This window comes from Amphiprion ocellaris, chromosome 6 (assembly GCF_022539595.1).
Source record: "Amphiprion ocellaris isolate individual 3 ecotype Okinawa chromosome 6, ASM2253959v1, whole genome shotgun sequence".
NCBI lineage: Eukaryota > Metazoa > Chordata > Actinopteri > Pomacentridae > Amphiprion > Amphiprion ocellaris.
The window spans coordinates 11,090,634-11,103,954 of record NC_072771.1 but is presented as its reverse complement, the minus strand read 5'-3'; the positions used below and the strand labels follow the sequence as shown (position 1 = coordinate 11,103,954).

The following is a 13,321-nucleotide window of genomic DNA, read 5'->3' as shown; positions in this document are numbered from 1 at the left end:
TCCTACGACAGCTGAGGAGACATGGCCTGCCACATGAGCTGTTGATCCAGTTCTACACTGCAGTCATACAATCTGTCCTGTGCACCTCTGGATCAACCACACAGCAGGACAGAAACAGACTACAGCCCATAGTACGGACTGCAGAAAACATCATCAGAGACCCCACTCACCCTGGACATTTGGACTACAGTGCCCTGTACACAAAAATCGCCACTACTGTGTTTATAGCAATTACCATTTTGCTAATGTGTTCATACATTCCAGTCTAGCTGTACATTTCTGTTTATATTGTGTTCTATTTTACTATTTCTTTTTCCTCCCTGTTCCTCTTTCTATTGTTTATTTTTTATTATTCTCTTCCATATTCCTAGGATGACACCAACAGCCGAAACCAAATTCTGTGTATATTGTGTACTTACTTGGCCATTAAAGCTGACTCTGATCACTTTTCTGTCTTTGGTCTAGGCAAGAGGAAAGGGGGCCACAGAAAATTGGACCTTCCTAGCGTACTTGTGGAGATGCAGGCTGAGGAGGAGTGGAGTCATGCCCAGCATGATGAGAACATCTGGTTGCTCCTCAGCGAGGCAAGAGAGAATGAAGCTGGCCCAGAATACTGCCTTCAACCAGTCATTCCTGGGTGTGCTGGGGCAGCTGGGGTAGCTGGGTAGGCAGTGGGCAGCCGGCGAGTGTGAGCGAGTCCACCTCCCATAGACTTGAGATTTACAAGTGCTGGTCATATAATTAGAATATCACGAAAAAGCTTGTCTTTTGGACAACTGTCAGGTCAGTAGTCTTCCCCATGATTGTGTAGCCTACAGAACTAGGCTGAGAGACCATTTAAAGGCCTTTGCAGGTGTTTTGAGTTAATTAGCTGATTAGAGGTGTCTTCAATATTGAACCTTTCTACAATATTCTAATTTTCAGAGATACCAAATTTGAGATTTTTGTTAGTATTCAGGTATAATCATCAAAGTTAAGAGAAATAAACATTTGAAATATATCAGTCTCTGTGTAATGAATGAGTATAATATACAAGTTTCACTTTTTGAATGGAATTACTGAAATAATGAACAACTTTTTTCATGATATTCTAATTATATGACCAGCACCTGTAGTTGTATATAGTTTTACTTTTAGCCCTCCACTGTAGGAGAGGCCCACCACAGTTTGTACTTTGCACATTGTAAATAGTTTTGATTTTGCTGCTGACTAATAAACTATTTTGTGACTTATGTGATTGCATCATAACTTTTCATTTTGTCTGTTAAGACACTGGTAGGAAAAGAGTCAACAGTCTGAACCAAACAATTCTATATTCCCTAATAATGTATTTGTGTTTAATGGGATTTAACATGTTTTAACACAAACTCCTTTATGGTTCATAATTCTGGTGACTGAATTACACCAAAGCAATACTGATTTATCAAACTGGAATTTTCTTAAAACAGCTGTTTTAATGTTTTGGCGTTTAATTTTTTATTTAATCTTGCTAACCTTCACAAACAAACAATAGCATAGACACATCTACAAAAGTTTATTGTCAGAATTGCATTAAAGAAAACAATAGCGGTCCGGGGACAGAAAAACAGAAGTATAACAAGAAGAACAACTTTTAACTTTTGCATGACACGTAGTGCATCAGTGCATCCTGTACATCTCTGCCCTCCTCCTCTACACCTTGTGCCACTGCAGGCTCATGTGCTGCTGCTTCAGGTAAATCCCATGAAGTCTCATCAGAGAGCATCTGAAACACATACACAGCATACATATTTTAATACCTAATAGCGACAAACTGCAGCCATTACAGGGTCGTTCACAGGACTGATACACGATAGCTAGCGAACTAGCATTAGCTTACCCTTATATGTCGTCTCGTTCATATCCTCTTGTCTTCAGCTTGATACTGCTGTATCGCCTCCCAAACTCTCCTGTGTGTCTCCTGAGTGTTTCGACTCGCCGCTCTCAGCTTTCTCCGACTCTTCTGTTACTCTGAATCTGACAGAAAGCCACAGACCGAGCAGCAGGTGTACTATCGCCTCCATGTACATTGTTGCATTGCGTTTGTGTCGCACAAAAATGACGGTAAGGGACTTTCGGGCCACCGTGCTATGACGACTCAACCCACGATGAGGTGGTACTCAATGTAATGGAAAAACAACTAAACCGAGACGAGCCGTGGCGCGCCGAGTAGATGCTAAAGGAAATGCTAAAGGAAAATTTGTCTTGCACCGCATGTATCAACATTTGGGAAAGAGGACCGAGTCTTTAGCGGTTGCTAATAAAGTTTTGTTTTATTGAGTATCCAAACCAACGTAGAGGTGAATAGCGCCACCCAGTGTATCGGAATGTGTTCACAAGCTCTGCGTCAATCCATTATCTGGAATCGATTTGCCTTGACTTGATGTGCAGGGTAACCAATCAGGTGTTAGGATCCGCCCACCGACTTTGACGGGCGAGGTTGACAGATAAAATAAATTCATGATCCACTGCAACGCAAGGACCATGAAATAATTAATTAAATAGTGAAATAATGAAATATGTTTTTTACTTAAAATAATTGTTATTTTAATAAATTAATGACATATTTAATAACACATTTATGTATTTAATTCCAATTTTAATTAATTAATGACATATTTAATGCCAATTTTAATTAATTAATGACATATTTAATGCCAATTTTAATTAATTAATGACATATTTAATTATTTAATGATATATTTATTTAATAACACATTTAAGTATTTCATTCCAATTTTAATTAATTAATGAAATATTTAATTCCAATTTTAATTAATTAATGAAATATTTAATTCCAATTTTAATTAATTAATGACATATTTAATTAATTATTTAATGATGTATTTATTTATTTAATTTTGGCACTTTTAGTCCTCCATAGTCAATGTGATGACATTGGAAGTGTTAGTTAAAGCTGCCCTGCCCTATAAAAAACACACACCAGTTTTGAGTTTGCTGTTCTTGAGAATCATTGCCTGATGTAGACCATGCCTTGCACAAAAGAGCTCTCAGAAGACCTACAATCAAGAACTGTCAACTTGCAAGAAGCTGGAAAGGGTTACAAAAGTATCTTTAAAAGCCTTAATGTTCATGTGTCCATGGTAAGACAGATTGTCGACAAATGGAGAAAATTCAGCACTGTTGCAACTCTCCCTAGGTGTGTTTGTCCATTAAAGATGACTGCTAGAGCACTGCACAGAATGCTCAATGAGGTGAAAAAGAATCCTAGCGTGTCAGCTAAAGACTTACAGAAATCTCTGGCAAATACTACCATTTTTGTTGACAAATCTACAATAAGTAAAATATTTAACAAGAATGGAGTTCATGGGAGAACATCACGGAGGAAGCCACGCTGTCCAAGAAAAACATTGCTGCATGTTTGAAATTTGCAAAACAGCACCTGGATGTTTCACAACACAACTGTCAAAATATTCTGTGGACAGATGAAACCAAAGTGGAATTGTTTGGAAGGAACACACAACGCTATGTGTGGAGAAGAAATGCCACAGTACACCAACATCAAAACATCATCCTAACTGTGAAATATGGTGGAGAAGCGTCATGGTTTGGAGCTGCCTCAGGGCCTGGATGGATTGCTGTCATCAACGGAAAAATGAATTCCCAAGTTTATCAAGGCATTTTGCAAGAAAACTTTAAGACCATCTGTCCGCCAACTGAAGCGCAACAGAGGATGAGTGATGCAACAGGACAATGACCCAGAACATAGAAGTAAATCAACAACAGAGTGCCTTCAACAGAAGAAAATATATAATATATCTGGAGTGGCCCAGTCAGAGTCCTGACCTCAACCCGATTGAGATGCTGTGGCATGACCTCAAGAGAGTGATTCACTCCAGACATCCCAAGAATATTGCTGAACTGAAACAGTTTTGTAAAGAGGAATGGTCCAATATTTCTCCTGACCATTGTGCAGGTCTTATCTGCAACTACAGGAAATGTTTGATTGGGGTTATTGGTGCCAAAGGAGGATCAACCAGTTATTAAATCCAAAGGTTCACATACTTTTTTCATCTTGCACTGTGAATGTTTACATGTTGTGTTCAATAAAAACATATGTGCAGTATTAGTTAAGCAGACTGTGTTTGTGTATTGTTGTGACTTGGATGAAGATCAGAAGACATTTTATGACCAGTTTATGCAGAAATCCAAGTAATCCCAAAGGGTTCACATACTTTTTATTGCAATTGTAGTAGATGCACTTTTGGCTGCAATTATAACATTTAGGCTGTGTGGATTGGTCTCGATCAGCCTTGCACATCTGGACACTGCCATTTTACTCCATTCTTCTTTGCAAAACTGCTCAAGCAAGAGAGCAGCTATCTGCCTTGACCGGTTGCAGTGAGGATGGGCATGAGGGGGTTGGGGAAGTGGTTGAGGTTTGGATAGCAGGATAGCAGCTGGAGAACAGACAAACAATACATAAGAGAACAATGAACATTTTGGTGACCGGTGAGGACAGGGACTGCAGATGTGTAGCTTCAGATCCAGAGACACCCGCATTACCTCTATAAATAGATCACGGGTGACCCTCATCAGTGCTGTCTCTGTACTATGATACATTCTAAATCCTGACTGAAACTCTTCAAATAAGCCATTTCTATGCAGATAATCACCTAACTAACTTGCAGCAACTTTTTCAAGACTTTTAGGAATAAAGGGGAGGTTTGATATGGGCCTATAATTGGCTACAACACCTGGATCCAGAGGTTGGCTTTTTGGGTAGTGGTTTTATGATAGCAACCTTTAAATCCTGTAGTATGTAAGCCTGCTAGTATAGAGAAGTTGATCATAAAAATTGTGTCTTTTAATAAAAAGCACGACCTTCATCAGTAGATCACTGGTACCAAAATGGCCCAATACTCAAAATATCATATGTATTTTTATGGAACCAATCAGTTTTAAGTTTTTAACGACTTTCTCAGGATTTGTTTAGTATTTTGGCTATGACTGTACTAAAAGAAATTACACTTGCAGACCAAAGAGTGATTCTTCATGCAATATTTCACAAATGCATTGGATGCCCGAAAAAAAATTTTCACTACTGTATGTTAGTCACTTTATTTTATTTTATTTAACCAGATAAAAGACCCATTGAGATCGAGGCCTCTTTCACAAGGGTGACCTGGCCAAGAGAGGCAGCAGCAAATGTCAAAGTAAACAAAAAACAGGCAGATAACAATAACAACAAACATTAAAATATTAAATACAACTAATTAGATATATGAAATACAGGAGTCATTTTTACAGTTATAATTTAAGAACTCAGGCACTGTTTGAAGGATTTCCGTTGTCGCTAACTTAAAATAGAGCGGAAGGCCTCCAATGAAACAAATTTTGATAATTTCAGTTCAGATTGGAGGGCATTCCAAGCAGAGGGGGCAGAGTAACTGAAAGCTTTTTTACCCATGTCAGTTTGAACACGATGAGCAGAGAGATTTAAAATGTCATGTGATCATAGGGCATAACAGCTTCCAGTTCTCTGAAGAAGAGTGCACAAATAAGTGGGACCCAAGCCAAGAAATGCCTTGTGAACCAGAGTCATCCAGTGTGTGTATCGCCTTACATTCAAGGGAGGCATGCCAGCTTTAGCATACAGTTCACAGTGGTGGGTGAGGCAGCTACAGCCAGTGATAAACCTCAGAGCACAGTGGTAGATCGGAGTTAAGGACTGTAGGCAGCTGGTTGAAGCACACATATACACAACATCGCCATAATCAAGTATCAGCAAAAAAGTAGCTGACATCAGAAGCTTCCGAGCTCTGAGGGAGAAACATGATTTGTTTCTATAGTAGAAACCGAGCTTCACCTTTAATTTAGAGATCAAGTTTTTGACATGCACTTTGAGAGAAAGGTCCTCATCAATAGTTAATCCCAGGTACTTGTAACTGGTGACCAGCTCTAAAGTTTTACCATGGGTAGTTCTAATTGAGGGGATATCCTCCGAACGAACAGAAGAATTTGAAAAAAGTATCAGTTTGGATTTTTCTGCATTTAAAGCCATTTTCAATTTTTCTAGATGAATCTGCACTGCATCAAAGGCGGACTGCAAGAATTCAAATGCCTGTGTAATCGAGTGTGAACAGCAGTAAATTACAGAGTCATCCTCATTAAGATGATATGAGGCATTTAGCAAGTTTGCACATGATCAGTGCTTTAAGTGGGTCCAAAAAAGTGCAGGTACTCTATTTTCCTATATCAACCATTAAAAAAACAAAACAAAAAAAAAAAAAAAAATTGGTACTAAAGCTTGCGCTATACTTGTACCTAATCGATTGTGGCCAAATAAGTTGCGGCAACTTATTTTACTGTTACAACAATGTTTGTTGAACTTGTAAACCAACAACTTCTGGTGGATTAAAATGCGATGATCAGCGTACCGGTACGCTGAAAGTACGTTCTTGACACTTGGAGAAGTGCCAGGACGCCCGAAGGATATTTTTAGAAGTCCCGGAACTGAGTACCGGCCCGTACCGGCCCACTTAAAGCACTGCACATGATCATTAATGTAGACTGTAAACAGAATGGGTCCTAAGACTGAGCCTTGAGGTACGCCGTTTGTGACCTCAAGAAAGGTAGAACTAACTCCAGCCATTTGAACATGCTGTGTCCTACTTGCCAAATAATCAGCAAATCAAGAGGCGGCTTGTTTGGCGATGCCAATCTTGAGGAGAATTTCTAACAGAAGACTGTGATCCACAGTATCAAATACCTTGGATAAGTCAATGAACAGAGCAACACAAAACCTTTTTGAGTCCAATGCCTCAAACACATCATTTAAAACTTTAAGAGCAGCAGTTGCAGTGCTGTGCTGCTTCCTAAAACCTGACTGAAGGGGGTCTAGAATGTTGTTGGGTTCTAAAAATTCCTTCAGTTGATCACAAACCAATTTTTCAAATACTTTGGCCAGAATACATAATTTAGAAATAGGCCTGTAATTATTCAGTGGGAGGACAAAGGTGGATTTCCATACTTTAGGAAGTTTGTTTGTCCTGAGGCTTAGATTAAAAATGCAAGTTAAAGGCTCAGCAACGAAGTCAGCAGCCAGTATTAGAAAAAATGGATCCAAACTATCAGGACCAGCTGATTTTTTGGAATCCAACTTTTTCAGTGCACTACAGACCTCAGAAATAGAGGTTCAAAATGACACAGAATTACAACAGCAGGTTCATTATTTAAAACAGTGTTTTTAAAATCGCTATTTAAAGAATCAAACAAATGCCCTGTGGTGATAAAATGCTCATTTAAAAAAATTAACATGGCACATTTATCGGTCAGGTTTACAGAATCTTTGACCAATGCAAGCAGATCTCACAACATTCCAAAATTTCCTGGGATCATTTTTGGTGCCTTCAGACAAGTAAAAATCTTATTTAGCTTTCTTAATTAAGGTGGTACATTTGTTGCGGAGCTGACGAAAAATGATCCAATCAGCTTCTAGTTTAAATCAGGTAAGTGGTAACCCTCACTGTGAAATGACTGACAGACCTAGATATATCATAATGTGATTTCCCAACTTTCATATTGATCTTTTCAAATAGCCTTTACACTACAACAACATAATAGACAATAAAAAGGCATTAATTTGGAACAACTTCCAAAGGGTGTAAATACTTTTATACGCACTTTATTTTTAAGATTGGCTTCCTAATGAATGAAAGTCACTCACCTGCTCTGTGTCTCCATGTGAAGGCACATGCCTGGACATACAAGCCGAGAGATCCTGATAATCCTTAGTAGCCTCACCACGTGTGACCCAGCCAACATCTATGAGATGACAAAGGTAAAGTCCCATCTAAACCTTTACCAGAGGGGGCGCAGTCATCAGTGTCCGCTGAATAGATGATATGCAGTTCATCTGCTTGTGCCATTTAATATTTTGCCTCTCATTTTCATGCTCCAAAGACAGTCTGTCATGTGTAACTGTATTCCTCCTCCTTCAGACGCTGAAGTCTCTGAATGTGCGAGTGTCAATAATTGGCCTTTCAGCAGAGGTCCGGGTGTGTACAGTGTTGACCAGGGAGACAGGCGGCTCATACCATGTTATCCTGGATGAGAGTCACTTCAAAGAGCTGCTGATGCTGCATGTTAAGCCTCCTCCAACCAGCTCATCATCTGAATGCTCTTTAATTCGCATGGGTCAGTATAGATGCTGTTCCTATCTGTGGTAATAAATAGGCTTCTCTTCTGTCTCTAAACTAAGTGGAAACACAAGACACAATGGAACTGCCAGCTCGGCAGCCCTTATTTTTTCACACACATATATATATGTGTGTGTGTGTGTGTGTGTGTGTGTGTGTGTGTGTGTGTGTGTGTGTGTGTGTGTGTGTGTGTGTGTGTGTGTGTGTATGTGTGTATGTATGTATATATAACCCACTTTCATGTCTGTCACATGTGCTCACGATGAACCTGCTCTCATCTGTGAAAAGCACAGGGTGCCTGTGATGGACCTGCCAATTCCTGTGTTCTATGGCAAATGTCAACCGAGCTCCACAGTGTCGGGCAGTGAACACAGGGCCCACTAGAGGACGTTGGGCCCTCAGACCTTCCTCATGAAGTCCGTTTCTGATTGTTTGGTCAGAGACATTCACACCAGTGGCCTGCTGGAGGTCATTTTGTAGGGCTCTGGTAGTGCTTATCCTGTTCCTCCTTGCATAAAGGAGCAGATACCTGTCCTGCTGATGGGTTGAGGACCTTCTATGGCCATGTCCAGCTCGCTTAGAGTAACTGCCTGTCTCCTGGAACCTCCTTCATGCTCTTGAGACTGTGCTCGGAGACACAGCAAACCTTCTGGCAATGGCACGTGTTGATGTGCCATTGTGGAGGAACTGGACTGCCTATACAACCTCTGTAGGGTCCAGGCATCGCCTCATGCTACCACAAGTGACACTGACCCTAGCCAAAAGCAAACTATTGAAAAACGGAAAACACGAGGAGGGAAAAAAATGTCAGTGGCCTTCACGTGTAAAACCATTCCTGTTTTGAGGGGTGTCTCATTGTTGCCCCTCTAGTCCACCTGTTTCTAATGTTATTAATACCAAAGCAGCTGAAACTGATTAAAAACCACCTCTTTTACTTGCTTGACCAGATCAGTATCCCAGAAGTTTAACCGTCTTGATGCAATACTTAGATTAAAAAGTGTTCCTTTAATTTTTTTGAGCAGTTTTATTTATATATATATATATATATATATATATATATTGTCTGTCTGACACTGTCTCTGAAGGCACTTCTTAAGGAGTTCATGGTCTGATGCAGAGGGTGGGAGTGGGGGTGATGATAGTGGACAGTTTGGCCAGAGCCTTTCTCTCTCCCACCACCTCAATGGAGGGCAGCCACAGACTGAGATGGCTCTTTTAATCAGTATGTTGAGTCTGTTCTTATCATGCTCTGAGCACTCCCCTCCCCAGCACACCTCTGCATATGAGACCACTGATGCCACCACAGTGTCATAAAAGGTCCTCAGCAATGGCCTGCTCACACCAAATGATGCGAGCCTCTTCAGCAGGTATAAACAACACTGATCCTTCTTATACAGAGAGTCAGTGTTATCTGTCCAGTCTCGTTTGTCATTTAAGTGAACACCCAGGTACTTGTAGGTTCTCACTCTCTCGATGTCAACTTCTGGAGATGACAACTGTCTGTGGAGTAACAGAAATCTGATGTGTAGAGGGTGAAGAGGAAAGGTGAGAGTACTGTACTCTGGGGGGCTCCTGTACTGCAGACTACCACATCAGACACACAGTCCTGTAGCCTCACACACTGTGATCTGTCTGTGATTTAGTCCATGGTCCACGCAGCCAGCTGGTCACTGACCCCCGCTCTCTCCAGCTGCACCCGAAGCAGTCAGGGTTGGATTGTATTGAAGGCACTAAAGAAGTCGAAGAACGTGATCCTCACGGTGTTTCTAATGTCCTCCAGGTGAGACAGGGATCTCTGCAGCAGGTAGATGATGGCGTCATCTGTCCCAATACCAGGCTGATATGTAAACTGCAGGGTTTGGGCTCACCAGGGGGTGAAGATGGTTCAAAACAATCCTCTCCAATGCCTTCAACAGGTGAGAGGTTAGAGCCACGGGTCTGAAGTGGTTGGGCTCCTTGGGGCATGAGGTCTTTGGGACCGGGACCACACAAGAAGTCTTCCACATGGCAGGAACTCTCTCTCGTCTCAGGCTTAGGTCAAAGATGTAGCAGACCATCTTACAGAGCTGGTCTGCACAGTCCCTGAGGAGTGTGGAGCTGATGCCATCAGGACCCGTGGCTCTGGTCTTCCTAAGCTGCATTCTCACCTGATCCATTGTTGGTGTGAAGAGAGGAAGAGGAGGTGGGGGGAGAGAGGAGAGTCCCAGAGATGGTGGTGGTGAAGGGAGGGAGGGGGGAGGGAGCGAGCAGGGAAGAAGAGCTGGAGGCAGATTGGACAGGGCTCAGGCTGGGGGGGCTAGGGCAGGCATGTCCAACATCCAACCCGGGGGCCAAATCCGGCCCGCTGTCGAATTTCATATGGCCTGCGGCCTCTGTCATAAAATGCATTACTTGTGGCCCGCCAGCATTTGTGACCAGGGTATAAATACACACGTTAAAAAACAATTTTAGGTTTCACCACAGGGTGACAGGATGACCCATTCTGACCATAGGCTGTATAGAATGGACACCGGCATTTGCGCAGTAGCGTTCGGCGGGAAAGTCGATGTGATGTCTATTGTACAGTATGCTTCTGATGCTTCAAAAATGTCGGCTGTTAAGACTGTTAAGAAAAGGAAAGTTGATTGTGAGGGCCGGACAGGACAGGTGGAAAGTGGAGTATTTCTTTACTGAAATACGGAACAACTGCGTTTGCCTGATTTGCCAAGAGACTGTGGCTGTTAATAAGGAATTCAAAGTCAAGCAACAGTACCAGTCGAAACATGCTAATGTTTACGATGGGCTAACGGGGAGCTACTGCAGCGAAAAACTGAAGCAACTGGGAGCTGTTTTATTGTCACAGCAGCGCTTTTTTACAAGAATGCGTGAGTCGAATGAAAATACTACAAAGGCAAGCTACAAGGTGGCGACTTTAATTGCAAAGCACTGCAAATCTTTTTCCGATGGTGAATTCATAAAAGACTGTGTTATGAAAGTGGTTGAGAATATCTGCCCTGAGAAGAAGCAAGAGTTTGCCAAAGTTTGCCTGGCATGAAACGCTGTAGCGTGGCGAATTGAAGATGTTTCGGCAGACATTAAAAGACAGTTGGAGGGCAAAGGAGCGGATTTTGACTTCTTTTCAATAGCGTGTGATGAAAGCACAGATGCATCGAATACTGCTCAGTTGCTTGTTTTTTAAGAGGGGTGGATGTTGAGATGAATGTTACTGGAGAGCTTCTTGACCTCCAGAGCCTTATGGACAGAACAAGAGGAACTGATTTATTTGTTTCTATTAGTTCCTCTGTGGATGATATGAAACTGCCCTGGAAAAAAGTCACTGGGATTATTACTGATGGCGCACCTACCATGGCTGGTGAACGACGTGGACTGTCAACCCTAATCTGCAACAAGGTGAGCGAAGAAGGAGGCAAAGCCATTAAGCTTCATTGTATCATTCACCAACAAGTTCTCTGTGCTAAACATTTCAAATATGAGCATGTCATGAAGCCGGTGATAAAGACTATTCATTTTATTCGCTGGAAAGCCCTGTCCCACCGCCAGTTTAAACAGTTTCTACTGGACATCCAGGCTGAGTATGGGGATGTTTTATATCACACCGATATAAGATGACTCAGTCGGGGGTCTGCCCTGCAGTATTTCTTCTCTCTCTGGAGGGAAATCGGACAATTTTTGGCACGTATGGGAAAACCGATGTCAGAACTATCTGATCCTATTTGGCTGATTGATTTGGGATTTTTAGTTGATATAACAAAGCATCTGAATGTATTGAACACGAGTCTTCAGGTGAACACGAGTCTTCGGGGCCAAGATGCAGCGGTGAACCAGCTGTATTCACACATCAAAGCATTTGAAACAAAGCTGCAGATTTTCCAAAGGCACTTGTCACAAACACAGCCTAATACCGCACATTTTTCAGCGCTGCAGGAAATAATGAACAGTTTTCCTCAGGACGGTATCAGTGCGCAAACAAGGAGGTATGCAGCAGACATCTCTGGCTGGGGAGTTTCAACTGCCCTTTCAAGATTTGGCAGGTATTGAAAAGGAGATCAGGCTTTTCTCCTCTCCATTCTCCACTGACCCCGATGATGCTCCGGATCACCTGCGGCTCGAGCTTATAGAGCTGAAGTGTGACAGCGAGTTACGCAGTCATCACCAACAGCTCTCGCTTGTCAGGTTTTACCGTCAACTTGAAAAAGACCGGTTTCAAGGTATTCGAACGTTTGCGAAGAAAATGCTGAGCTTATTTGGCTCAACATATCTGTGCGAGGAAACATTTTCTGTGATGAACTTTAATAAGAACCGCGTTAGGACAAGACTGACTCACTTGCGTGACATTTTGCGCATCAAAACCACAGCCTTTGAACCAGACCGGGCCTATGTGATGCAGTCCAGAGCTCAGTATCATCCTTCACATGAAGCAGTGATTTGGATTGAAATCTCTCCTTACCTATCCTAGGTCTGTCCCAGCTGAGTAAAGCCCTCCATCTCACTCTTTATTTTGATTGTGTTTATGTGCCACTTCAGAACTTAGTAGTCTGGATGTTGTTGTATGGAGCTGCCATATGTTTACTGTGTGCGGGGATGATGTAAAGTTGTTCCTCTGTTCTCCTTCTGCTCCTTTTCTCTTTGCTTGTGATGTAATTCTGAACCTTTCTGCACTCCCTGTTCTCGTGACTGAATTACATTTTTTCACTGCCAAAACATTAATGCAAGAAAATAATTTGTTTTGGTAATCTGACATAAATATATTGTAAAATTGCAGTTAATTTAATTGGTTTTGTGTTGGTCAAAACCAGTTATAAATATATCTGAACACATGGAATTTGCACTTCATTTTAAGTTTAATGTTGGTGTTTTGTTCCTGTTCATATGTCTTAGGCAACATTAATTACTAGTAACATTTAATGTTAAAAATGAACCTGAATCCTGAATTTTTTTTCCCTCAGTTCAGCTCATTTCATTTTATTTGGCCTTTGGATATTAAAAACAGAGTGATTTTGGTAAGACCTGTTTAGATTTGCCATACATAAAAAAATGCATTTATTAATAAGATGTCAAACTTTTCAGAAAAAAACTCTCTTCATCAACATGCTTTGGCTTACGTCAACCTTACACTCCTGGTGCTTTGGTCACCCTTAATG

At 41.5% G+C, this 13,321-nt stretch overlaps 1 protein-coding gene and 1 long non-coding RNA gene across 4 annotated transcripts in view; one reads left to right on the top strand and one right to left on the bottom strand.

Moving 5' to 3' along the window:
* Positions 1-13,321, top strand: part of gtf2h2 (general transcription factor IIH, polypeptide 2) — a 33,699-nt gene that overhangs the window by 13,030 nt on the left and 7,348 nt on the right. For all 3 annotated transcript variants that reach the window (XM_023273358.3, XM_055011569.1, XM_023273359.3), the window contains 2 exons: positions 7,732-7,822; positions 7,983-8,178. In XM_023273358.3, the coding sequence (XP_023129126.1) occupies positions 7,732-7,822; positions 7,983-8,178 (287 nt within the window). The remainder of the gene's footprint in view (positions 1-7,731; positions 7,823-7,982; positions 8,179-13,321) is intronic.
* On the bottom strand, positions 1,520-3,018 carry LOC129349154 (uncharacterized). Its single transcript, XR_008602053.1, has 2 exons — positions 1,859-3,018; positions 1,520-1,744 (listed from the first exon to the last, which is right to left on the bottom strand). It is a non-coding gene; the product is annotated as an uncharacterized LOC129349154 (long non-coding RNA).